Here is a 26,898-nt window from a genome sequence, read left to right as displayed (position 1 = left end):
TCTAATCCCATAATTGGTCTTTCTAGTGACCAGCTCCCATCCTAAAATTATCTAGGGACCCAGCACAAGTCACCTCAACCATTCTCATACTCCAAGCAAAGGCATTCCTGAGACATGGAAAATTCCAAGGGATTTTGAAGCCCTATGCCAAGAACCAAGATAAAAACCAGAAATGGTCTTTTTTTGTTTTGTTTTTTGAGTTGGGGGTCTCACTTTGTTGTTCAGGCTGGAGTGCAATGGCACAGTAACAGCTCACCACAGCCTCGACTTCCTGGGCTCAGGTGATCCTTCCACCTGTAGCTGGGACTACAGTTGTGTGCCGCCATGCCTGGCTAATTTTTTTATTTATTTATTTTTTTGTAGAGACAGGGTCTCGCTATGTTGCTCAGGTTAGTTTCAAACTCCCAGGTTCAAGTGATTTTCCCACCTCGGCCTCCCAGAGTGCTGGGATTGCAGGTATGAGCCACTGTGCCCAGCCCAGATATATTCTTTTTGATACCATAACCACAGAAATTGTTCTAAAAATTGAATACACAGGTGTGGGGAAAGAACAGAAGAAGCAACAATGAAGCCATTTATGGAATGTGATCATCATAGTAATGAATAACAACTGTTTTCTATGTGCTAGGGGTTTCAGGTGGTGTGTGTCATTTAGCCCTTGTCACAGCCTGTGGGGCTAGTGCTATCATCTCCATTTTACAGATGAGGAAATGAGACTGTAATCGCTGGGGATCTTGTAGTTTTGTGTGACAAGATCCCAACTCAGACTGGCTTAAGCAAGATTAAAGGAGTGTATTGGTGCCTATAACCAAACAGTTCAGGGAGCTGCTTCAGGTATAACTGTATTCAGGAGTTTGAGTGACATGCAGGGTCTGTCTCTTTCCATCTTCTGGCTTTATTTCACTCTGTTGGTTTTGTTCTCATGTAGCTGCTTCTTCCTCACCCCTTGTCCCATGCTAGCAAGATGGTGATGTCCCCTTAGATACTCAGGAGGGAAGACAATTTCTCCTTCCAGAAGGTTCTAGCAGATCCCTCACTGTGCCGACATGGGTCGTGTGCTCACCTCTGGACCCCCTAGGGGGACAGAAGATGGTGCTCAGACTAGCCTGGCTTGGATCTGCATTCCTCCTGGATCTAGAAGGGCTTTGCCTGCCAGGAACTGAGTTCAGCTGGAGAGGACTGGTTCCCAGGGGGCACAAGGGGGCTGTGGATTTGAGGGCATCATCACCCACTACTAAACATGGGGCCTTGTCACAGTCGTGGTTGCACCCACCTCACAGAACAGCAAACATTCTGTCTCCTTGCAGCAGGGGGCCGAATTCCGCCACGTTGGGCTAACAGCATCTATTCAGCCACCCAGGTGTGGTGGCAAGTCCCCTGTCACCTTGGTAACACCATGAGTCCCATCGCCGTGGTGCACGGGACAGACCATGATCCTGTCTCAGAGGGGGGCGTGTCATATGAGTCCCAGCACCCTGAGGTACGGCAGGAGTCCCATCCCATCACTGTGTGGTGGAGTGTGAGTCTTGTCACCTTGAGGGAAAAGTGTGAGGGACTGCCACCGAGGGAAAGTGGCAGAAGTCTCTCACTTCACTTTCTCCTCTGGGGGAGACTGGCCATCCTCCCTCCCCAGGGGATACTTTAGGTTGTCGTGACATGGGGGAGAGGCACTGCTGGCATCTAGTGGGTGGGGCCCAGGGGTGCTGTGCAGCGGCCTACAGTGCCCGGGATGACTTGATGTCAGTGGTGCAGAGGTCGGGACCCCAGCATAGCCTGGGGTCTGCCGTGTGGGAGGGTCCCTGTGCGCCCTGACCCCGCCCTCTCTCTGCTCCATCCTCAGCCTGATGTGCACCCCCTGCCTGGGCCCCTGTCCCAAGGTCTGCCCCATCCCGGAAGGTGAGAAGACCATCGACTCAGTGACGTCGGCCCAGGAGCTCCGAGGATGCACCGTCATCAACGGCAGCCTGATCATCAACGTCCGAGGAGGCAGTGAGTGCTCTGGGCAGAGGGAGGAGGGTGACCTTGGGGTTCTCGTCCCTGTGAGCAGAAGAGAAAAACAGCCAGGCTCTGCCTCACACTCCTGAGGCAGTGTTAAGACCATTATCCAGAGGATCTCCGAGGAGTAGGGCTGGGAGTTGGCCTCAAAACCTGAAATGAGCAAAGCAGTTCAAGCCCCGCCACTCCGAGGGACTTATTCTCCAAGTTGGGAGTTGAGGCAACAGAAATCCACGCTTACCTTTTTAAATGTTATGTTTAGATTTGGGGTCTCACTCTGTCACCCAGGCTGGAGTGCAGTGGCACATCATGGCTCACTGCAGCCTCGACCTTCTGGGCTCAAGTCATCCTCCCTCCTCAGCCTCGACCACCATGCCTGGCTTTTTTCTTTTTCTTTTTTAGAGAGCCAAGCATGATGGCTCACACCTGTAATCCCAACACTTTGGGAGGCCAAGGCAGGAGGATCACTTGAGCCCAGAAGTTCGAGACCAGACTGGGCAACATAGTGAGATCCTACTTCTACCCCAAAATAAATAAATACATAAATAAAAGAACTAGCTGGACATGGTGGCACATGCCTGTGGTCTCAGCTACTTGGGAGACTGAGGTGGGTAGATTGCTTAGACCAGGAGTTCGAGGCTGCAGTGAACTACGATTGGGTGATGGAATGATGCCCTGTCTCCTACAAGTAAAATAAATAAAATAAAATAATTTTTTTGTAGAGACAAGGTCTTGTTCTGTGTCCAGGCTGGTCTCGAATTCCTAGCCTCAAGCAATCCTCCCGCCTCAGCTTCCCAAGTACCTGAGATTACAGCCAGCTCTGGAATCATTTTTTTTTTTTTGAATCTGAGTCTCACCCTGTCACCCAGGCTAGAGCACAGTGGCACAGTCTCACGGCTACCGCAGCCTCAATCTGCTGGGCTCAGGGAATCCTTCCGCTTCTGCCTTCCAAGTAGCTGGGATTATAGGCATGTGTCACCAAGCCTGGCTAATTTTTTGATTGATTAGAGAGACGAGGTCTCGCCAAGTTGCCCAGGCTGGCCTCAAATCCCTGGGCTCAGACAATCCTCCCTCCTCGGCCTCCCAAAGTGCTGGGATAGAAGGCGTGAGCTACCGTGCTCAGCCAGGAATCTGCATTTTTAACAATCAGGCCACATGCCCTATTACCCTATTACAGGTCTGCAGACCACATTTCCAGAAGTACCATCTCAGGCAAAATAGCATTTATTTATTTAGCAAACACTTATTGAATACTTGAAATGAACATGGGAAAGTTCTTGCCTTGATGCTCTTACCAAAAAGCGAATGGGTTGGGTGCAGTGGCTCACACCTGTAATCCCAGCACTTTGGGAGGCCAAGGCATGTGCCACCATGTCAGGCTAATTTTTAAAGAATTTTATTTATTTATTTATTTTTGGTAGACATGGGTGGGGGGAGTGGGTCTCACTATGTTGCCCAGGCTGGTCTCGAACTTCTGGGTTCAAGTGATCCTCCTGCCTTGGCCTTCCAAAGTGTTGCGATTATAGGTGTGAGCCACCATGCCTGGGATTGCTTGAACCCAGGAGTCCAAGACCAGCCTGAACAACTCAGTGAGACCTTATGTTTATAAAAGGTGGTGTATGCCTGTAGTTCCAACTATTTGGGAGGCTGAGGGAGAAGGATAACCTGAGCCCAGGAGATCAAGGCTGCGGTGAGCTGTGATCATGCCACTGCACTCTAGCCTGGGTGACAGAGTGAGACCCTGACTCAAAAAAAAGACAAATGCAAATCTACACTTGGTGTAAGATCGGGGGTGTTCCATGCTATGCAGGAAAGGATAGGATATCGGAAGGCATGGAGGTCAGCAACTTTTTCCTGTACGAGGCCATATAATGAATATATCCAGCTTTGCAGGCAGGTGATCTCTGTCATAACTACCCAGCTCTGCAATTGTGACATGAAAACAGCCACAGACACATGTCAGCCCACAGGTGTGGCTTCATTCCAATACCATTTTATTTACAAAACAGGTATGATTTGGCCAGTGGGCTGTAGTTTACCAACCTCTGAAACACAGACTAAAAGGGCTTGCTGTGTTTTTTTACAATTATTATTATTATTTTCTGTGCAGATAGGGTCTCGCTATGTTGCCCAGGCTGGTCTCAAACTCCTGGCCTCAAGCGATCCTCCTGCCTTAGCCTCCCAAAATGCTGAGATTACAGTCATGAGGTACTGTGCCCAGCTGAGGTTGCTGTTTTAGAGAAGTTTCTGGTCTGGGGAGGGATGGTTTGAGGTGGTGATGGAACAAGCCAAGCAGGTGCATGGGGGAATAACATTCCAGGCAACAGAGGCAACCTGTGCAAAGGTCCTGAGGAAGGAATATATTTTTCCCATTTAAGGAATGTTAAGCGCTCTGGATTGTGTTCTAAGCATGATGGGTTTTGAGCTGGGTATGTTGAAACATTTTCCACTTATAGACTTTCTCCTTACCCCAGGGAATCACCAGAAGATTAACATATTTTTGTAGGAACTCACTGAATCTTCTCTCCTGTCCTTAGACAACCTGGCAGCTGAGCTAGAAGCCAACCTCGGCCTCATTGAAGAAATTTCGGGGTATCTAAAAATTCGCCGATCCTACGCACTGGTGTCACTTTCTTTCTTCCGGAAGTTACGTCTGATTCGAGGAGAGACCTTAGAAATCGGGTATGTGGGTCTGATTCTGCATTTGTAGTCCTGGTGCTATCTAGGATGTTTATAGATTAGAAAAAACTTAGAAGTTTGGTAAAGCAATCATCATCATCATCATGTATTGGGAGAACATGCCTTAAAAACCTTGGGAGAAAGGAACGTGTGTTGGAATGTGCCTGAAGGTTTACCTGACTGAAAAAACATAAGGGCTTTTATGGTGATTCTTGAGAAACTGAAGGGAGAGCAGCCCAACCTTTGTCCCCAACCTCCAAGGACACGGTGGTTCATGCTTGAAACCCCAGCACTTTGGGAGGCCAAGGTGAGAGGATTGTTTGAGGCCAGGAGTTTGAGACCAGCCTGGGCAACATAGCAAGACCCTGCCTTTACAAAAAATGTTAAAAATTAGGTAGGGGGCTGGGTGCGGTGGCTCAAGCCTGTCATCCCAGCACTTTGGGAGGTCGAGGTGAGGGGTCTGCCTGAGCCCACAGGTTTAAGAACAGCCTGGGCAACTTGGTGAGACCTCATCTCTATAATAAATCAAAAAATTATCTGGGTGTGGTGGTGTGTGCCTGTAGTTCCAGCTACTTGGAAGGCTGAGGCAGAAGGATTGCCTGAGCCCAGGAGGTTGACACTGGGGTGGCTGTGAGTGTGTCTCTGCACTGCAGCCTGGGTGACAGAGTAAGACTTCAACTCAAAAAAAAAAATTAGCCAGGTGTGGTGGTGCATACCTGTAGTCTCAGCTACTCAGGAGGCTGAGACGGGAGGATTGCTTGAGCCCAGAAGCTCAAGGCTGCAGTGAGCCATGATTGCACCACTGTAGTTCAGCCTGGGTAACAAAAGGAGACCTTGTCTTTAAAAAACAAACAAACAAACAAAGCTTGCCTCACTCCCAACACTGATTTCTACTTTTTATTTTCCAGAAATGGGTCATGTGTCTGCTCATTGCAAATTAGGCTGGGAGAATGAATATTTAGCTTTTCCAGGGAGGCTGAGGATGACTTTTGAGAAAGGAATACTGTATTGTGTGGGCCACCTTCTGAAAGCACTCCCTAACTTGTGTTGACTCTGCTCCTGCAAAATTGACTTTTTGCCAATGCTCAGGACTTTTACTTGGAGTGTTGCATTGCCTTCTAGCTGGGCTTTCTGGAACAAGACCAGTGCTTTCTAACAGAAAAATAATGCCAGTCACATGAGACTTTGTTCTAGTAGCCATGTTTTGGAAACTTTTTTTTTTTTTTTTTGAGTTGGAGTCTCACTCTGTCACCCAGGCTAGAGTGCAGGGGCATGCTCACGGCCACTGCAGCCTTAACCTGCTGGGCTCAGGTGATCTTTCTATCCCAGCCTTCCAAGTAGCTGAAACTACAGGCATGTGCTAACATGCCTGGCTAATTTTTTTATTTATTGTAGAGACAACGTCTCACCAAGTTGCCCAGACCCCAGGTTCAAGCAATCCTCTTGCCTCCGCTTCCCAAAGTGCCGGGATGACAGGCATGAACCACCATGCCCAGCTTTGTTTTTGAACTTTTAAAAGAAACCAATGAGATTAACTTTCCTAATGTGTTTTATTTAGCCCATTATGTCTCAAATATCATTTCAATGTGGAATCGATATTAAGAATTATCAAGCAAATCTGTTATGTCCTTTTAAGAAATGCTGTCTTCAAAAATCTGTGGTTTTTTACTGCCAGGACAGGTGGGTATGGCCACGTTTTGCGTGCTTCATGGCCACATGATATGTGGCCACTGACTTCTGTATTGAACAGAAAACTTCCCTTTTGTCCATTCATCATGTGCTGGTGGCCCACTAGTCATTCTAAAGCACCAGGTCTAATTAAGTCACTAAGGTAGGCTGGGCATGGTGGCTCACGCCTGTGATCCCAGCTACTTGGGAGGCTGAAGCGGAAGGATTGCCTCAGCCCAAGAGGTCGAGACTGTGGTCAGCCATGATCATGCCACTGCACTCCAGCCTCAGTGACAGAGACCATGACAAAAAAAGAAAAAGTCACTGAGTTGATATAAAACCTTCCATGACTCCCTTCTGCCCGAAGGGAGACTGAGGAAGGTAGTTCCTTCTTGGTCTTGGTTGGGCATGCAGTATACTTGGAGGCTTGGCCCATTGTAGCTCTCCAGCTATTTCCTGCCACCTGTTGGCCAAAGAAGGCTACTTTACTCCTCCTTGAGCCCAGCTCTGTGCCTCTGTGTCTTCAGTCTTTCCCCTCAGCAAAACCTGTGTCTCAGTTCATTGAAGTCTTTCCACCCACTCCCCTTCAAGATTGAGCTCAGCCTCCTTCCTGGCCACGAAAACGTCCTCAACTTACAGTTACCCCGATTCAACAAGTATCTACTGAGAATGTACACAGATTTTTGAAGCAAGTGGTAGGACCAGGGATGTGGCATTGAGCAAGCTTGACTCCAGGCATGTCCCTACCACCTTGTTATCCCAGTTACTTGGGAGGCTGAGGCGGGAGGATTGCCTGAACCCAGAAAGTGGAAGCTGTGGTGAATCATGATCGTGCCACTGCACTCCAGCCTGGGCAACAGAGCCAGTCCCTGCCTGAAAAAAAAAAAAATTAGTTGGGCATGGTGGTGCACACATGCTATCCCAGCTTCTCCAGAGGCTGAGGCAGAAGGATCACCTGAGCCCAAGAGGTTGAGGTTGTGGTGAGCCACAATTGTGCCACTGTACTCTAGCCTAAGCAACAGAGCCAGACCCTGTCTCAAAAAAAAAAAAAAAAAATTGGGCATGACAGCACATGCCTGTAGTTCCAGCTTCCCTGGAGGCTGAGGTAGAAGGATTACTTGAACCCAGGAGGTTGAGGTTGCAGTGAGCTGTGATCATGCCACTGCCCTCCAGCCTGGGTAACAGAGCCAGATCCTATCTCAAATAAATAAATAAATAAAAACCAGGCATGGTGGTGAATGCTGTAGTCCTAGCTTCTCTGGAGGCTGAGGCAGAAGGACCACCTGAGTCCACGAGGCTGAGGCTTTGGTGAGTCGTGATCATACCACTGAACTCTAGCTTGGGCAACAGAGTGAGACCCTGACTGAAAAAAAATTGAAACACGAAAGGCAGAAAATGCCTTGAGGGTAATGCCCGTGAGGTGTAATGGAGAGCGAACCCTTTGAGGACAGCTGTGTGGAGGCTGTTGGCATTGGAGGCCAGCTATTGGATGACTGCTGTGTGTGTGTCCCCAGGAACTACTCCTTCTATGCCCTGGACAACCAAAACCTGAGGCAGCTCTGGGACTGGAGCAAGCACAACCTCACCATCACGCAGGGCAAGCTCTTCTTCCACTACAACCCTAAGCTCTGTTTGTCGGAAATCCACAAGATGGAAGAAGTTTCCGGAACCAAGGGGCGACAGGAGAGAAACGACATCGCCCTGAAGACCAATGGGGACCAGGCATCCTGTAAGTGACCCACAGCCCAGACCCTGTGGCTGTCCTCCCTCTCCCCATCCACCACGCTGGCTCCCAGGGGTTGAGGGTGGGTGTTGCCATCCCCTGGGGGGACTACAGCAACTCAGTACAGTGACCTGTGTTGTGTGACAGGCTTTCTTACCAAGGATAGGCTTTGTACGTCTTGTCACTGTGCTTGTTGCATCAGATGCAGTGTCTGACACTGATGATGTCATATAAGCACTGCATGAATGAATGAATGAATGATGAATGAATGAATGATACCTCCTTATATATGTATCAGGCCCAGTGCTGATGCTGAGGGGTTCATAGTTGAGTCAAATGCCGGTGTCAGCCTTCATCTTCTGGGAAGCAAATGCCAAACTGGTGTTAGAAGTGCAGAAAATGAGGCTGGGTGCGGTGGCTCATGCCTGTAATCCCAGCCTTTAGGGAGGTTTAGGCAGGAAGATTGCTTGAGGCCAGGAGTACGAGACCAGCCTAGGCAACACAGTGAGACCCAATCTGAAATACAATACAATTAAATTACAATTTGAGGCTGGGCTTGGATGGCTCATGCCTATAATCCCAGCACATTAGGAGGCTGAAGCAAGAGAATCGCTTGAGTCCAGGAGTTTGAGACCAGTCTGGGCAACATAGTGAGAACTTATCTGTACAAGAAATTTAAAAAATAGCTAGGCATGGTGGTACCCACCTGTAATCTCAGATACTTGGGAGGCTGCAGTGGGAGGATCGCTTGAGCCCAGGAGATCAAGTCTGTGGTGACCCAGGATTGTGCCATTGCACTCCAGCCTGGGTGACAGAGTGAGACCCTGACTCCAAAAAAAAAAAAAAAAGAAAATTGAAAAAAGAGGTGCAGAAAATGTATTGAGGGTAATACCCATGAATTATAACAGAGAGAGAGAGAGAGAGCCTTCTGAGGACAGTGTGGCTCAGACCTCTGATCAGAGAGAGGGGAGGGAAGGAAGGCAGGCAGAGTTGGAAGAGCCTCAGGACAGCCTCCCTGGGGGTCTTGGCCAGACCCAGAGGGAACTACAAGGTTACCCTCCACTGTAGAGGAGTCATACACTGGGTAGAAACCACCAGGTCCCGGTTGACCATAGTCCTGGCTGGAGGCAGCCCTGGGGGAGTCAGGCTCTTCCCGCAACTAGAGATTGGCTGCTGGCTGCCCTTCCCTGACAAAGTTGAGCAGGGCACTGCAGGGGGCTTTAGTAACATGGCCATGGGGAGTTACTTCCTTAGGACAAACCAATTCGGGAACAGAAAACCAAACACCGCATGTTCTCATGTGTAAGTGGGAGCTAAACTAAGGACCTGCAAAGACAGAGAATGGTATAATGGACACCGGAGACTCAAAGGGGAGGGGGGGGAGAGATGGAGTATCAAAAAATTACCCATCGGGAACCATGTGCACAGATGGGGGTGGTGGATGCACTTGAGGTCCAGACTGCTTTGCCACTGTGCAGTTGTTTTTTGATGTGTTAATGATGGTGGGCTGGATAAAGAAAATGTGGTACATCACATGAAGAAATATTATGCAGCCATAAACAAGGACAAAATTATGGAGTTTGCAGCAACTTGAGATGGATTTAGAGTCCATCATACTCAGTGATCTATCACAGAAACAAAAACTGAGTACCACAGGCTCTCGCTTATCAGCGGATCCTGGACATTTATTACAATCATACAAAGAGAGGGATCAGCAGTCATGCGACACTGTCAGGGGAGGGGAAGTGAGGACCAGTAGGAGGCCCAAACCTCACCTGCACTTAGACGTACCCCACATCTTTACAATAAAATAAAGGAAAAAAAGATACAGTGCAACCACATAACCAAACACTATTTGTACCCTCCCCCCAAGCTACTGAAATAAGGAAAACAAGAAACATAGCCCGAGAAGAGAACGAGGTTGGGATGGCACTTAGAGGAAGGTTTGCACCCCAGGCTCAGGGAGTGACTCCATGAGTCTCTCCAGAGTTTAATGAGCTGCAGGCTGTCTACACATGAGTTCATCTGGCACCGGTTTGTTTGCATGGGAGTTGCAGCCTCTGCCACGTCAGGCTTGCAAGTCCAAGTACAAGACAACATTGTATCAGGGCAAATGTTCCTCTGGGATAGCCCCCTTTGCCAGTAACGTTGGACTTTGGACTTTGGTGGGCACGGATTGCGCTTACTTGGCTGTCTGGTCAAGTGGCCAAGTTGCATGACTAGTTATTGTGGTTTTTCTGTTTGTTTCTTTTTGAGTCGGGGTCTCATCTCACTCTGTCACCCAGGTTGGAGTGCAGTGGCACGATCACGGCTCACCACAGCCTTGACCTCCTGGGCTCCGGTGATCCTTCTGCCTCAGTCTCCTGAGTAGCTGGGACTACAGGCATGTGCCACCATGCCTGGCTAATTTTGGGGGTGGGGTAGAGTCAGGGGTCTTGTGTGGTTGGCCAGGCTGGCCTCAAACTCCAGGCCTCAGCAATTCTCCTGCCTCATGTCCCTAAGTGCTGGGATTACAGGCGTGAGCCACTGTGCCCAGCCTGATTCTTGCTTTTAATCTCTCCCATTCACACTTAGCGAGGCTCAAGGGGACAGGACCCCTGATGGGAGCAACAGAATGACCCGTCCTTCTCACAGCCCCGCAAGGACATTTGGGACCACATGCTTTGGCCTGAAACTGACTATTTAATACTGATGTTACCTGTTGTGTGTGTGTGTGACTTTTTTTTTAGGTGAAAATGAATTACTTAAATTTTCTTCCATCCGGACAACGTCTGACAAGATCTTGCTGAAATGGGAGCCGTACTGGCCCCCAGACTTCCGAGACCTCTTGGGGTTCATGCTGTTCTACAAAGAGGCGTGAGTAGAAGAGGGAAGAGTTAGGCCCCCCCATGGGGATGGGGGCTGACAGCTTCTTGCTTGCTGCTCTTGTGCACAGACCTTCCTCCCTGGGTCCTCCTTCCTCCTACTCCTCGGGGAATAAATACCTTAGGCCCCTTTTCGCAATCTTACCAGCTGATGGTGTGCAAAGTCAACAACATCCCCTTTGTCAAAAGCCTGAATGGAAGCAGACAGCTTTCCTTTGGTAATCTGAATTGGCCAATTTCCTAGAGCAATATTCCATTTCCCATCTGTCCGTCTCGTCAGACCTCAACAACCAGGAGCTCATGTTCCTGTGTAGGTTTTAAAAAATGTACTAGCCGGACTTGGTGGCTCAGCCTGTAATCCCATGCTTTGGGAGGCTGAGGTGAGTGGATTGCCTGAGCCTGTGGGTTCGAGACCCACCTGGGCAACTTGGCAAGACCTCATCTCTACAATAAATAAAAAATTAGCCAGGCATGGTAGCACGTGCCTGTAGTTCCAGGTACTTGGAAGGCTGAGGCGGAAGGATCGCTGGAGCCCGGCAGGTCGAGGCTGCAATGGCCAGGAGTGTGCCACTGCACTCCAGTCTGGGCAACAGAGTGAGACTCTAACTAAAAAAAAAAAAAATTGTACTGTGGATCTATTTTTTTTCCCAACTTTGTTTTGATTGTGGTAAAATAGACATAAAAGTTACCATCTTTACCATTTTTTTTTTTTAAACAGGGTCTTACTCTTACATCCAGACCAGAGTACAGTAGTGTGATCATAGCTCACCGCAGCTCTGACCTCCTGGGGTCAGGAGATTCTTCCACCTCAGCCTCTCAAGTAGCTGGAAGTACAGGCGAGTGCCACCATACCCAGCTAATTTTTTTGTTTTGTAGAGATGAGGTTTTGTCATGTTGTCCAGGCTGGTCTTGAACTCCTGGGCTCAAGCAATCCTCCTGCCTCAGCCTCCCAAAGTGCTGGGGTTACAGGAATGAGCCATTGTGCCTATCCCCAAATCTGAAACCTTTTGGGCACTAACATGATGCTCACAAGAGATACTCTTTGGAGCATTTCTGATATTGGACTTTTGAATTACACATGCTCAGCTGGTATGGATAATGGAATTATTTCAAAATCCAAAAAACTCTGAAATCCGAAACAAGCATTTTAGATAAGGGATACACAATCTGTGTTGTACTGCTAAGATGTCATGATTGGGGGTTCTTTGCTTTTTGATAGTTCCCATCATTTTTTCTCATGCTGCGATTATTGAGTGAACACAATGCAGCCCTGTAAGATGTAACGTCCCAGGACCCATCTTTGCGGTGCTCAGGGCAATGTTCTCGTCATGGTAACCACCTTCCCATTTTGTCTTAAAAGCCCTTATCAGAACGTTACGGAATTCGACGGGCAAGACGCATGTGGCTCCAACAGCTGGACTGTGGTGGACATTGATCCACCCCAGAGGTCCAACGACCCCAAGTCACAGAACCACCCTGGGTGGCTGATGAGGGGTCTCAAACCCTGGACCCAGTATGCCATCTTTGTCAAGACCTTGGTCACCTTTTCTGATGAACGCCGGACCTACGGGGCCAAGAGTGACATCATTTATGTCCAGACAGATGCCACCAGTGAGTGAATAATAATTTGTGTGTGAATCAGATCTCTTGCCCTTAATGGGCCCACACAGTGAGATCCTATGAAATGCCCCTTTGTGGGGTTATTGGCTTTTAAAGGAGTTGGGTATGGAGGCCTGTATTTTCAGAAGATCAGGCAGGAGCAACAAGCCACTCGAGGGGAAAATATATCTTTTCCATCCTGTTATAAAACACTTTCAGATATTCACAACATAAAAAGAAGGATCCCCTTGCAGTCACTTCCCAGCTCCAACTTTTGGCCAATTTTGTTTTTATCTCTTCCTTCCCTCTTTCCATTTGTTACTTTTGAAGGAGGATTAGAGTTTTTCATAGCAACTTAATTTTTTATTTTTTGAGACAGCGTCTGTCTCTCTCACCCAGGCTGGAGTGCAGTGGCATTATCACAGCTCACCTCAGTCTCGACCTCCTGGGCTCAGGGGATCTGAGCCTTCTGAGCAGCTTATACTAAAGGCACGAGGCACGTGTCACCACACCTAATGTTTATATTTTGTGTAGAGATGAGGTCTTGCTATGCTGCCCAGACTGGTCTCGAACTCCTGGCCTCAAGCAGTCCTCCCACCTCAGCCTCCTAAAGTGCTGGGATTGCAGGTGTGAGCCACTGTACCTGACCAGCAATTTAGATATATTTTTATAAAACCTAAGTACTTCTATAGCAATAGTTCTCAAACGGGGTGATTCTGCCCCCAACCCTGGGGGACATTTGGCAACGTCTGGAGATATTTCTGGTTGTCACAGCTGGGGAAATGATGCTACTGGCATTTAGCAGGTGGGAGCCAGGGATGCCGTTCATTGCCCTACAATGATCAGAACGTACCCCTGCACCCACTACAAAGAATGATCTGGCCCCAGATGTCAGTGAGAAGCCCTGTCCTATAGGATCGTGGCCAAACTACATCAATAAGCCCCAGTGTCTTCTGCTGGGCCTCTCATTCCTTATCCTCTAGAAATATCAAAAGGTTTACAGTTTACGGAAACTTGCAGCTTCCAGGTCTTTGTGCCCTCTCCTCCCCCAACGCCCTCAACCACCTCTGTTCTTGAGGGAAAGGTTTTGTAGAGCCCCATGGGGGTTTTTTTTAGGGAATGTTGGATGCCAATGCTATGACCTAGGGGCTTCAAGTCTGCCCTGTGACTGGGCTCCATTTGGGGCAAATGCTAACTGGAAAACATGAGTTTACTGGTCTCTTCCCACAATCCTCTTTTCTCAGTGGCATCTTTCCAGAACAGAGAGAGCTCATAGCACACAGTCAAAGCCTGGTTGTGTTTACAGTTACATATGAGGAGGGTCTAAAAAAAACCCTGGAATTATCTTTTGGAAGGTGGGCCCCTTGTAGTACAGGCTTCCTTTGCTAGGTGGGTGTTTTAGGAACCCATCGGCATCCATGTACCAGTGAGCATTGTTGTGTGAGAGGCTGCGTTCAGCTTCAGTGAATTTTTTTTCAAGATTCTTTCAACGCATTTGCCCATTTCATGATAAGTGATTTACAAGCACACCATGCTGATTTACATATTCACACCATGCTGAGTGTTCAGCAGTTTTTGACCAAAAGTGCCATGGCTCCTGTGCTCCACCCTCCCTATTTACCCAATCTCACCCTGAGTGACTTTTTTTTGTTTCCTCGGATGAAAAAAAGTCCTCAAAGGGAAATGTTCTGCCGATGTGGAAGAGGTGAAACAAAAAACGGCAGAAGCGCTAAAAGGCATTAAAATCGATGAGTTCAAAATTGTTTTGAGCAGTGGAAAAAGCATCTTGATAGGTGTATTGCATCACACAGAAAGTACTTTGAAGGTGACTAAAGTGTAAACATGTAAGAAGAAAGACACAATTTTTTGTAAATAAATTCCTGGTTTTTTGGGTTCCCCTTGTAATCTGTGGTAGCAATGGACCCATAGTTTGATAGCCCATGCCCCAAATGGGCAAGCATTCCTTGTGTCTTTAGTTTTCTCTGATGTTAAGTAACACAGCAGTGAACATCCCCATGGTTCCCGGAGCGTGAGGTCCCTTCCCTCCTCATGCCCACCTGATGACTTGCATACAACTCCCTCATGGTGGCTTCCTTCCTTTCTCCTTTGCAGATCCCTCCGTCCCCCTGGACCCAATCTCGGTGTCTAATTCCTCCTCTCAGATTATTTTGAAATGGAAGCCCCCCTCCGACCCCAATGGCAACATCACCCACTACTTAGTCTTCTGGGAGAGGCAGGAGGAAGACAGTGAGCTGTACGAGTTGGATTATTGCCTCAAAGGTGAGTGCAGGGAGCCGTGCTGGGATCCGTGGGGTTTGGGCACACACGCCTGACCACTTTGCTTCACTTCTACGGTGCACCTCTCCCCCACCTTCTCAGTGTCAGCACGCACGTGCACGCATTGTGTCTCATAGGAAAACACACACATCTTTAAATCTCGTTACACAAGTGCACACTCTGAAGATTGCTGTTAAAACCCATGTCTTGGCACCATTTTCCTCTGGAAGTTTCTTCTCTTCCTCCCCCTCCCTTCCTTCTCTCTGTCTTCATCCTCCTCTTCTTCCCCCCTCTCACTGATGCGGACATCTGTGCAGAGCTAGAAACACAGCCGATCATGTTGAGAAGTTATTGACAAAGTCAGGGAAGGATATGGGCCCCGCTAAGGCACGATCACCACTTTCTGCAGCCTTGACCTTCTGGGCTCAGGCAGTCCTCCCTCCTCAGCCTCCTGAGTAGCTGGGACTACAGGCATGGCCACCATGCCTGGCTTTTTAAACATTTTTTGGTAGAGATTGAGGTCTTGCTATGTTGCCTATGTTGGTCTCCAACTCCTAGCCTCAAGCAATCCTCCCACCTCGGCCTCCCTAAGTGCTACGATTACAGGCCTGAGCCACCGCACCCAGACTAAGACTCTTTAGTTGTAAGGGTCAAAGACAGCAAGGAGAAATCATCTCCTATACCCCTCCTGTACTTGCAAGTAAAAATTTATACTAATGATGATTTTTTAGAGTCTTAATCTTATTTACTTAATGGGCTTCCATCCATGTGAAGGAAAGTAGACAAATAGTTGAAATGTCAAACTAGTGTGTATAGATTAATTTAAAATTATTTTATCAGCCTGATGTGGTGGTGCACACCTGTCATCCAGCTACTTGGGAGGCTGAGGCTGGAGGATCGCTTGAGGCCAGGAGTTTGAAGCTGCAATGAGCTGTGATCACACCATTGTACTCCAGTGTGGGCAACAGAGTAAGACTCTGTCTCTAAAAGTAATAATAATAATAATAATAGTGACAGTATCTTTTTTTGTCTTAATCTTGTTTATTTAAGAAGCCTGCATTCATCTGAAGGAAAATCAAAAAATATTTGAAGTTTCAAACTAGTTTGTATATATTACATTAAAATTATTTTATTTTATTTTATTTATTTATTTTTGTTTGAGTTGGAGTCTCACTCTGTCGCCCAGACTGGAGTGCAGTGGCCGCTCCTGGCCACCGCAGTCTCGACCTGCTGGGCTCCGGCGATCCTTCCGCCTCAGCCTTCTAAGTAGCCGGAATTATAGGCATGCGCTACCACACCCGGCTGATTTTTTGATTTATTGTAGAGATGAGGTCTCGCTGCCCAGGCGGGTCTCGAACCCACGGGCTCAGGCAATCCACTCACCTCAGCCTCCCAAAGGCACGGGATTTTGCTGAGCCACCGAGCCCGGCTACATTAAAACTATTTTAAAACTGGATTAAAAAAACAAACCCAACATCAAACCAGCGACGCAGCAGCCATTTTTTTTTCTTTAGTGGTGGTTTGCTTTGATATCATTTTCTTGAGATATTTTCAATTAGGGGCAGTATCCTCAGCCCATGACCTTGGAGGAGCAGGCCAGGGGGCCACTGGCAAGGCGACATCTGCTTTTGGCTCGGGCCCTGACTTGCTGTAGGGCTTTGGCCAAGTCACCGAGCAAGGCTCTGTCTGCCTCCTTTTTGGGAGAGGAGGCGGGAGGACAGATGATCTCTGGGCGCTGTCCCAGCTCTAAGATCATGTGCTATATGTACGCCTGTGACATCATCCCTGCCTGAGCCTGGGGTTGCAAACGTGATTTATCTCCTCAGATGCTTTATATAACTCCAGAGCGAGCCCAGGCACCAGCTCTTGAGAGCTGCTGGCCTTTGCATTCGAGCAACTGAATTCAATCCCCCTCCAGTGCTGCCATCAGCAACATCAGTCAAAGCTTTTTTTCTTTCTTTTCTGAAAGTTTAAGCCTCTAATTATCATGCGACTGTTTAGACATGGTTTTATTTGCATCACAAAGTTCATGTAATTAAAAGTAAACTTACTAAGGACAAATTCTGTGTGATCCCACTCTTGAGATGTCCCTAGAGTTGTCACATTCACAGAGACAAAGTATCGTGATGGGAGCCAGGGGCTGGGAGGGGGATGGGAAGTGAGTGTTTCCTGGGGTCAGAGTTTCCATTTGGGAAGAGGAGAAAGTTCTGGAGATGATGACGGTGATGGCTGCACAACTATGCGAATGTGCTTCATGCCCCTGGACTGTGCATTGAAACATGGTGAAGATGGGAAATTTTATGTGATATTTATTTTACCAAAATTGAAAACACATATATACTGGCCAGTCAGGCCAATAGTCTCAGCAATTTGGGAAGCCAAGGCCGGAAGATTGCTTGAGCCCAAGAGTTTGAGACCAGCCTGGGCAACACAGTGAGACCTTGTCTCCAAATGTCTGTAAATCAATCAATCAATCAATCAATAAATCTCAAAATAAATAAATAAGCAAATAAAACACGCAGAATAAATAAGCTGCTAAGTTCAAGACTTGGAGACCAACTGGGCAACATAACAAGACCTCATCTCTAGATAGATTAGATAGACAGACAGATAGATAGATAGATAGATGGATAGGTCTTTAAATAAATAGAGAAAAACACAAAATAAATAAGCTTACTAACCATGACCAGTAGTAGTTGCCTATTAGTATCCCTAGTGTGTATGTCTTTTTGTGTGTGTGGCAAAATATACATCACATAAAATATTGTTTTAACCATCTTTAAGTGCACAGCTCAGCAGCATTAAGCACACTCACGTGGCTGCGTAACCATCCATCACCACCATCGTCTCTAGAACTTTCTCCTCTTCCCACCTGGAGACTCTGTCCCCATGACACACTCACTGCCCGTCCCCTCCCCAGCCCCTGGCACCCACCATGCTGCTTCCTGTCTCTGTGGATCTGATGACTCTGGGGACTTCATTATGCCTCAGAAAAACCATGAGGCATCACACTTCATGCAATAGATGCTAGAATGAGGTAGTAGGTACCAGGAATGATACCTGTGCTGGATCAAACATTCCTTCCCCTCTAGAAAAATATCAGCAGCCTCTCTTACTAGGGCAGTTTTGTATTTTTCTTCCATCCGTGAGGCTGAGAACAGCTCCCCTTGGGGTTAACCCCGCCAGGTTATTCTGTCTATTCATAAATGTCAGAAGCATTTCCTGGAGTCTCTCGTAGGCTTTTAAAGCTATACAAACACTTGGGCTTCCAAGTAGATACTCGCCATTCATGGGAAGGTACTTGATACACTCACTTAGAGCCTATTGTCTACATAGAGACATTAAGGGGAGGGGGGAGAAGGTATTTCTTTTGCTCAAGTAGACCAGGCACAGAGCGGGCTGGCGGCAGACAGAGTGGACCTGAGGGAACCGCCATGGGTTTTGCCCATAAAGAGTTATATCCATCCTCCTGGCTGGACAAGAGGCTGGCTGGGCTCATGCCATGGGTCGCAGGAGTACCTGGGCTTTGACCTCCAGAGTCAAAATGCAGCTAGCTGAGGTACTTAAACACAGCTTTATATTTTTGATGTTCTCTCTTTTAAAAAAATTTTTTTCATATATTTCTTTACTCTGTCACCCAGGTTTGGAGTACAGGGGTGCGATCACAGTTCACTGCAGCCTCCAACTCCTGACCTCAAACGATCCTCCTGCCTTGGCCTCTCAATGTGTTGGGATTAGAGGCATGAGCCACTGTGCCCAGTGAGGTTTTATTTTTGAGCCAAGACTCTGTCTTGGCCCGTCCACTCTGAGAAGGCCTCCTTTGCTGTGTGTGTGTGTGTGTGTGTGTGTGTGTGTGTGTGTGCGCGCGCGCGCGCGTGCACGTGCACGCACTTGTTGTTGGAGAAACTTGAGCCTCCTTCTCTTCTCTGCCTTCCTGTAGGGCTGAAGCTGCCCTCCCGCACCTGGTCTCCACCATTTGAGTCTGAGGATTCCCAGAAACACAATCAGAGTGAATATGAGGAGTCCGCTGGTGAATGTTGCTCCTGCCCAAAGACCGACTCCCAGATTCTGAAGGAGCTGGAGGAGTCCTCATTCAGGAAGACGTTTGAGGATTATCTGCACAATGTGGTGTTTGTCCCCAGGTTAGGACTTGACAGGGCCCTGGGCTCCCTTAGTGGGTGTCAATTGTCTTGGCATGGGAGGGGGCAGTATTTAGCGACAAAGTAGGACCCAGAGACCACAGAAGGGTGGGCGGGGTCTGAGTAGGACCTTTTTCTGGGTGGAGGGCGAGATCTTCTGATCGCCATGGCAGCCTTATCAGGAAGAGTAAATAATCTCACAAAAGAGGAAACTGACAAAATTCAACACTCCTTACCTCTCCAGAGCTGGCCTCTCTACCTGAATTCTGAAACAAACTCCATTAGATCCTTGAGATAAATCCTGAGAAATGTCTGCCTGCCACCCGTGCTTGAGTTACCGCTGAGTCTTAAACTCTGTATTCTTAATCTTCTGGAACATCCGACAGCATCCTCTCAAAACCTGGAGGTTTCTCCTACTTAAATATATTGAATTTCTTTTAGTGACTGAAGGAGTGACCTGATGAGGTACATCTGACTGAGAGGGTTGGTGGCAAAAACTACTCTAAGGCCGGGCATGGTGGCTCACACCTGTAATCCCAGCACTTTGGGAGGCTGAGGCAGAAGGATTGCTGGAGGCCAGGAGGCAGTGAGCTATGATTGTGCTACTGCACTCCAGCCTGGAGTGCAAGACCTTGTCTTTTAAAAAAGTATCTGTTCAAATGTCTACCAATGCTATTTACCCAGGTACCTTTTTTTCCCCTTCCTTTTCTTTCTTTCTGGCATTCTTTCCCTATGACCTTGAGTCCAAAAGACCATTCAAGGTCCAGTCCGGGCATCAAAACAGTTACTATCTTGCCCATTAAAAAAATGCTGACCAGGCATGGTGGCTCACAACCTGTCATCCCAGCACTTTGGGAGGCCGAGGCGGGAGGATAGCTTGAGCCCAGGAGTACGTGACCAGCCTGGACAACATAGCGAGACCCCCAACTCAAGAAAACACAACAAAACGCTGCTGGGCTTGGAGAAATGGCTGGGTCAGTTGTGATATCAACGTGTAGTCAAATTGGACATCCCCGGGGAACCCCAGCAGGCCAAGTCTTTGGGGAGAATTTTCTCTGAATTCCCCCCCCTCCTCTTGCTGGATTTCCTGCACCTGCTGGGGAAGCGTGGTCCCTTCCCTCCTTCAAGTGATCCCAGCGCATGGCCCAGGCTCAAAGGCAGGGTGCTCTTGCTTGGACGGAACACGGCCTCCAACCAGGGTGTCGGAGTCAGCACGTTCTGTCTGTCCTCAAAGCCGTCGGTTTTGTTTTTACAGAGAAACCTCTCCAGGCACAGGTGCCGAGGACACTAGGTACGACTCACCTGTGCGCCCTGTGGGGCTGCTCGGGGCAGGGGCAGAGGGCTTGCTGTGCGCCTTGGAGAGTCCGGGGCTTTCTCTGTCGTCAGTTGCATGCGACAGGCTGCTGTGCTGGAGACCAGATGCTTCACAAATTAAACGTCTTCGCTCTGAAATGGGATCTGGGTTTGGATGTGGGGGAAAAATCTTAACTAACACGCTCTTCTTTAAAACATAGCATCACAGGAGCACTTCTGGGGTACGTCCTCCCTGCACTGCGGGAGTACTTCCAGGGCACATCCTTTGCGTGTGTTGCGGGATCACTTCCGGGGCGTGCCCTCCGTGCGATCCTGGAGCACCGAAGGCGCGTCCTCCCTGCGTCCCGGGAATATTTTCTGGGCACATCCTTCCTGCGACCCGGGAGCACTTCCGGGGCACGTCCTCCCCGCCTCAGATGGGCCCCACGTTCTCTCTCTGCGTATCTGTCTGCATCTCCTGCCCGCGTTCGCAGAACCGTGCCGGGCGCAGCTCCTGAAGATTGTTCTGGAAGCAGAACGTATTTATCTGGGGTGACACGCTGTGAACAGAGGAATATGAGGTGGCTCCCCGCCTGCCACGGAGGAGAATCGGGGTTGTTTCCCTTCCACTCGTTTCTTAGAGAACGAAGGGGGTGGAGGCCCGGAGGGGAGGACCGAGCTGGGAGAACTCCGGGAAAGGCAGAAAGATGGGATGAGTCGGGAGCGCTGGGTGGGAACAGGAGGTGAGACTAGAAGGGCCCACGGGGGGGGGGTCCCCTCCAGGGAGAGAAGGGCTTTCCTTCCTCTGACAGTGTGTGTTTGTTTATTTTCCTCCAGGCACCTGTGTGGCCTCATCTGACCTCTGGTGGCCGCGAGGAATATAATCCGTAGTAAAGAAAGGTCTAGGAATGTGTGGCCTCGGTCCTGTTGACATTTGGGGCCAGGTCATTCTCTCGGCTGGGGCCGTCCTGGCCCTGCAGGGCGTTGGGCAGCGTCCTTGGCCTCCATTCATTTGATGCCAGGAGCGCACACGCGTCCCCAGGCAGTGATCACCAAACACGTCCTTAGATATTGCCAACCCCCCCCCCCCCAGGCGGAGGCAGAAAGTCATCCGGCCTGGTTGAGGCTTGACGCTATGGCTCACGCCTGTCACCCCAACACTTTTGGTTGGAGGCCGAGGCGGGAGAATCACTTGAGCCCAGATTTCTGGGACCAGCCTGGGCAACATGGCGAGACCTCATCTCTGCAATAAATCAAAAAATTAGCCGGGCATGGGGGGCGCACGCCTGTAGTCCCAGCCACTCGGGCGGCCGAGGCTGTGGTGAGCCGTGATCGTGCCACTGCACTCCAGCCTGGGTAACACAGCAAGACCCCAACTCATTAAAAAAAAAAAAGTGCCACCTCTGGTTGAAAATAGTGGTTGGTTGCGGGATTGTTGGATAATAAAATGCTGCCCGTGTAGGGAGTGGAAGTTTAAATGAATGCGCCATCGTAAGGGTCTTTTATGACCGCTTTATGGGCTTTTTGGATATCATCCTTTTGGAATGCATTTACCCATTTGGCCTGTTTGATGGGACCACTTTACACCTCTGGTTGTGCAGATACCAGTTTCTCAGCGGCTATGCATAAGGAGGCCCCTGCAGAGTTCATTTATGTCCCTTCAGAAATGAACATGGACGTGTCTTTGGCTTGATAAGTGGTGGAGCTGTTTTCTTTTCCATCCAAGAATGTTGTTGGTCTTTTCCTACAAAAAGAGCACAGAGGAAATCTTAGTGAGTACCTCCCAGAGCAGGATTTGTTTTGTGGCCACACATTTTCTGACAATAGTGCAATAAAGACTTTAAGGTTAACTTCCAAAGCTTGAACAGAAAATTCTACTCCTTGGTGGTTAAAAGTCAATCAAGTTGGGCGCGGTGTCTCACACCTGTAATCCCAGCAGGAAGGATAGATTGAGCCCAGGAGTTCGAGACCAGCTGGGCAACTTGACGAGAACTTGGCTCTATGACAAATCAAAAAAATTAGCTGGGCGTGGTGGTGTGTGCCTGTAGTTCCAGCTACTTGGGAGGCTGAGATGGAAGGATCACCTGAACCCAGCAGGTTGGGGCTGTGATGGCCATGAGCATGTCATTGCACTCCAGCCTGGGCGACAGAGGGAGAATTTCAAGTAAAAAAAAAAAAAATAAATAACTTAAATATCTATTGGGTTAAAGTGGAAGTTGAAATTCTCATCAAAGTTGATTTGGAAAAATAATGAACATGTGAATATCACATACCTTAACTTGTAGGATATTGCCAAAACTGGACTTTGATGCAAATTAGCAGACTTAAACAGATTCCCAAATTAAGACAGTAACTAAAAAATATAAAAATATAAGTGTGTTACAGAGGAAGGTGGAAATCAATAATAGCGAACCCTGTGGTAAATGTTTAAGAGAAAAAACACAACTAGAAGGAAAGAAGGTGACGGAACTAGACTGAAGAAAATTGCAATATGTTGAGTTCTCTGGACAACTGTGTGCTGATAAAAGTTTCAGTTAGAAGGAGAACTTTTGTCTAAATAGATTAAAAAAGAAGCAGAAAAACTAAGTATTTCAGTAGCTTCAGAAAAAGATATGAGTCCATTTCCTCCAAAAAGTTCCCAGGCCCAAAGAGTTTTATAGATGAGTTTTTCAGACTCCAAAAGAGCAACTATTTTCTATAAGATAGAAGCTATTCTAGAGCATAGAAATCTGAAGATTATCCCAGTTTATTTCATGAAACTAATACCCTCAGTAGAAGTGCCCTGAAAGGAAACCACAGCCCAAGCTAATATGCGACTTTAGATCCAAATGTCCCAAATAAAACATTGTACTGGCAATGTATTTTATCTCCAAAATGCAAGGATACTTTAAGATAATATCAGCTATTTCTTCAAGAGGCCCATTAAGGAAATCTTATAATCTTATGCAATAGTTACATTAATTAAAATGTCTAACTTAGAGAAAGGAGGAAAGAAGAGGCTGCCTATAAAAATAGGGCTAGAATGCTTCTTTAACAAGACAAATATTACCTACAAGATAAATATGAAACCAACAGCCATGCTAACATCATTGTAAAAATTACTTTTATTAGGCTGGGCATGGTGGCTCATGCTTGTCATCCTAGCACTTTGAGAGGCCAAGGCAGGAGGACAACTTGAGGCCAGCAGTTCAAGACCAGCCTTGGCAACATAGTGAGACACTGTCTCTACAAAAGAATTTTTAAAAAAGCTGAGTGTGGTGGTGTGCACCTGAATACTAGCTACTCAGGAGGCTGAGGCAGGAGGATCACTTAAGTCCAGGAGTTTGAGGCTGCAGTGAGCTATGATCATGTCACTGCACTCCAGTCTGGGTAATAGAGCAAGACCTTGTCTCTGAATATATATATTTAGAGTTAGGAACAAACAAGAATGCCTTGTGTCAACATTACTGATTAACATTTCTCTGGGCATCTTGTCAATGCAATAAGACATGGAACAAATTGTAATAGTAAAAAAATGGAATGTGGAAAATAAAATCATTGATATTTACAAGTAGTCTAGTCTAAGGGTGGGCTGGTCCTTAGGTCATCTGCCTGACTTCATAAATGAACTTTTGTTGGAATGCAACCACACCCACTTGTTTACCTATTATCTAGGACTGCTTTAAGCTACAGTAACAGAGTTGAGTAGTTATGACAGAGGTCACTTGGTCTGCAAAACCCAAAATATTTATCATCTAGCCCTTTACTGGAAAAGTTTGCTGACCCATTTTCCAGCATGTTTATTGGAAACCCAAAAAAATCAATTATGAAACTTTTAGAAGGCGTTAGAGTTTGGGGAAGTCAGTATAACAGAAGTAAGCAAAAGTCAGTGGATATACTAGCCAGTAATCAGACTATGAAATAGGGGAAAATATTCCTTTTATAGTTGCCATAAAACCTTAGTACGCTTCACAATAACCCCAGCTAGAATTACCTGTAAAGGAATAAGTACAAAATATATTACTAATATATATGATTTTACAGATACATGTGAGAGGCTTTCAAATCATTTGAAGAAAGGTCACCATTCACAGCAACTTGGATGGATTTAGAGTCTGTCATACTCAGCAATCTATCACAGAAACAAAGAAGAGAGTATCACATATTTTCCCTCATAAGCAGACCCTGAACATTTACCATAATACTATAAAAAGTATTATTAGGTTACTGCTGGGGTGGGGGTGGGGACACAGCATCAATAAGGGTACCTGATCTCAAACCAGGCAAAGTGGGGACCAATGGGTGGCCCAAACTTTACCTGTATGATGTCTACTTACATACCTAATCCTGAATTGTACCCCACATCTTTAAAATAAATACAAAAAATAAAAAAGACTTCTTCAATTAATGCATATAAAAAAGTTACTTTGTCCTAGTATAATGATTCCTGACCAAAAAAACCAAAAAAACAACTCACCAGCAAATGGCAAATGGTAACTTGTACCTCATGCTAAATAAAGGGTTAGTATCCTTAGTGAATAAACAACTCAAGAGCAGCAATAAGGAAAGCACTATAAATTCATGGAAAATGGGCAAAGGATCAGAAGGAATAATTCCCTGGAGAACAGAATCAATAAAAGAAAAAGGAACTGGACAACATAGCAAGGCCCTGTCTCAACAAAAACACCCTGTCTCTACAGAAAACTCTGCAGTATCAAGATCTGCAACTAAAACATCAGGTGATGGCATATTTTTAATTTCTGGAAAAACAAAAAAAGGAACGTCTAAGCCTCAGGGTTGCTGAGTCTGTCCTAAAATGCAGTCACATGGTGATGAGACAGACCCCAAGTCGATACAAAGTTTCCTGACAACAATTTATCCATATCTATCAAGAAGCTTAGAGGGTTTCATAGCTCCTTGAACTTAGTGATGTTTTCTTCTAGGAATCTACTCTGGGGCACTCACAAGACAATCAATGATCAAAGCAGTGTTTATAGTAGCAAAAAAAGAGAAGAATATTCATAGAAAAAAACAGGAGATGGTTAAGTAAGTGGTGGTTCATGCAGTAAATGGGATATTTTACAGCTATTAAATGTTTTCCAAGTTTTCTTCAAGGTGCATGTGATATTTTTGTAATTGATGGGGAAAAACCCTAACATGAGAAAAATCCTGTCTCACAATATTGTGTTGTAAGAAAAATATTTCAAGAATGCTTCTAATATAACAAGTAAACAAAATGGGTTATAAAACTGGCTTGATACTAATCATTACTCACACATGATTTTTGTTTTGTTTTGTTTTGAGTTGGGGTCTCACTCTGTCATCTAGACTGGAATGCAGTGGCACAATCATAGCTCACCACAGCCTCGAAATCCTGGGCTCAAACCATCCTCTTTCTTCAGTCTCCTGAGTAGCTGGGACCACAGACACACACCACCATGCCTGGCTGATTATTTATATTTTTATTTTTTGTAGAGACAAGTTTTCACTATGTTGCTCAGGCTGGTATAGAACTAATTTTTAAAAATTTTTTTGTAGAGATGACATCTTGTTATGTTGCCCAAGTTGGTCCCAAACTCAAGCAATCCTCCCATCTCAGCCTCCCAAAGTGCCAGGATTACAGGCTTGAGCCACCATGCCCGGCTCCACACATAATATATATAGGGAAAAAAGTTGCCCAAAAGAAGCAGTGGACAATGGAATTATGAGTACTTTACATTTTCTTCTTTATAATTTTTTTGGATAATTTTAATGAAATCAACATTTATTTCTTAATATATAGAGATACTTATATATTAAGATATTTATATATTAGGACATATAAGACATTTCTTAATATAGTTTTTTAAGGGGCGGGGAGATGTGTGCCAATTGCACAGATGTTCCCTGGAGTTACCCTTAGACCCCCAAGTGATAAGATTCCTTTACCAAGAATTGAAGCTTCTTCACTCAGATTATGCAGGTTCCCTACACAGAATGAGAAGATGCATTTTTCCTGTTTAACCTGACAGTGTGGTGGGTACTGTGGCTCATGCCTGTAATCCCAGCACTTTGGGAATGCATGGTGGGAAGATTGCTTGAGGCCAGGAGTTTGAGACCAACTTAGGCAACATAGCAAGACCTCACCTCTACAGAAAAATGAAAAAATAAACTAGACATGGTGGTATGCACCTATAGTCCAAACTACTCAGGAGGCTGAGGAGGGAGGTTCACCTGAACCCAGGCTGTCAAGGCTGCAGTGAACTATCATTGTGACACTGCACTCCAACTTGGGAAACAGAGTAAGACCCTGACAAAACAACAGCAACACACACACACACACACACACACACACACACACACAACAAACTGCCAGTGTCAGCCAGTAGCTTGGGCCATTGAGCAAAAGCCATTTGGCAGGGCTTCCTGAAAAGCTAGATTCTTACACGCTTTTGGTAATTTATTTTAACACTGACCCTGGTGGCCTATTCATCTGCAAAATGAATACCTGTAGTTAAACATGTGGAGGGGATATCAGTGTATGTCTCCTCTTGCTGGTCTTGGGATGGACCACCCATCCCTCACTGGGTGGGGCTGCCCTGATACTGAAGATGGTCACAAGGGCATGTAGAAGGCTGGTGTGGGTCGTAATTCCTGGCAATCTGCATTTTAATTCATTCACGACCCCCCCCCCCCCCCCCCC

At 46.9% G+C, this 26,898-nt stretch overlaps 1 protein-coding gene across 3 annotated transcripts in view; it reads left to right on the top strand.

Annotated features, from left to right (window-relative positions):
- INSR (insulin receptor) overlaps positions 1–26,898 on the top strand; it is a 138,481-nt gene that overhangs the window by 91,361 nt on the left and 20,222 nt on the right. For 2 of the 3 annotated variants that reach the window (XM_008070535.2, XM_021718802.1), the window contains 8 exons: positions 1,841–1,989; positions 4,533–4,677; positions 7,857–8,071; positions 10,795–10,921; positions 12,290–12,540; positions 14,641–14,808; positions 18,746–18,947; positions 20,200–20,235. In XM_008070535.2, coding sequence (XP_008068726.1) covers positions 1,841–1,989; positions 4,533–4,677; positions 7,857–8,071; positions 10,795–10,921; positions 12,290–12,540; positions 14,641–14,808; positions 18,746–18,947; positions 20,200–20,235 — 1,293 coding nt within the window. The remainder of the gene's footprint in view (positions 1–1,840; positions 1,990–4,532; positions 4,678–7,856; positions 8,072–10,794; positions 10,922–12,289; positions 12,541–14,640; positions 14,809–18,745; positions 18,948–20,199; positions 20,236–26,898) is intronic. The other variant, XM_008070536.2, reaches the window with a different exon arrangement.

The sequence above is a fragment of the Carlito syrichta genome, unplaced genomic scaffold (genome assembly GCF_000164805.1).
Source record: "Carlito syrichta isolate Samal-C Ts95f unplaced genomic scaffold, Tarsius_syrichta-2.0.1 Scaffold313494, whole genome shotgun sequence".
Taxonomy (NCBI): Eukaryota; Metazoa; Chordata; class Mammalia; order Primates; family Tarsiidae; genus Carlito; species Carlito syrichta.
The sequence above is the reverse complement of the archived record's forward strand: the minus strand, read 5'-3'. Positions and strand labels throughout refer to the sequence as shown.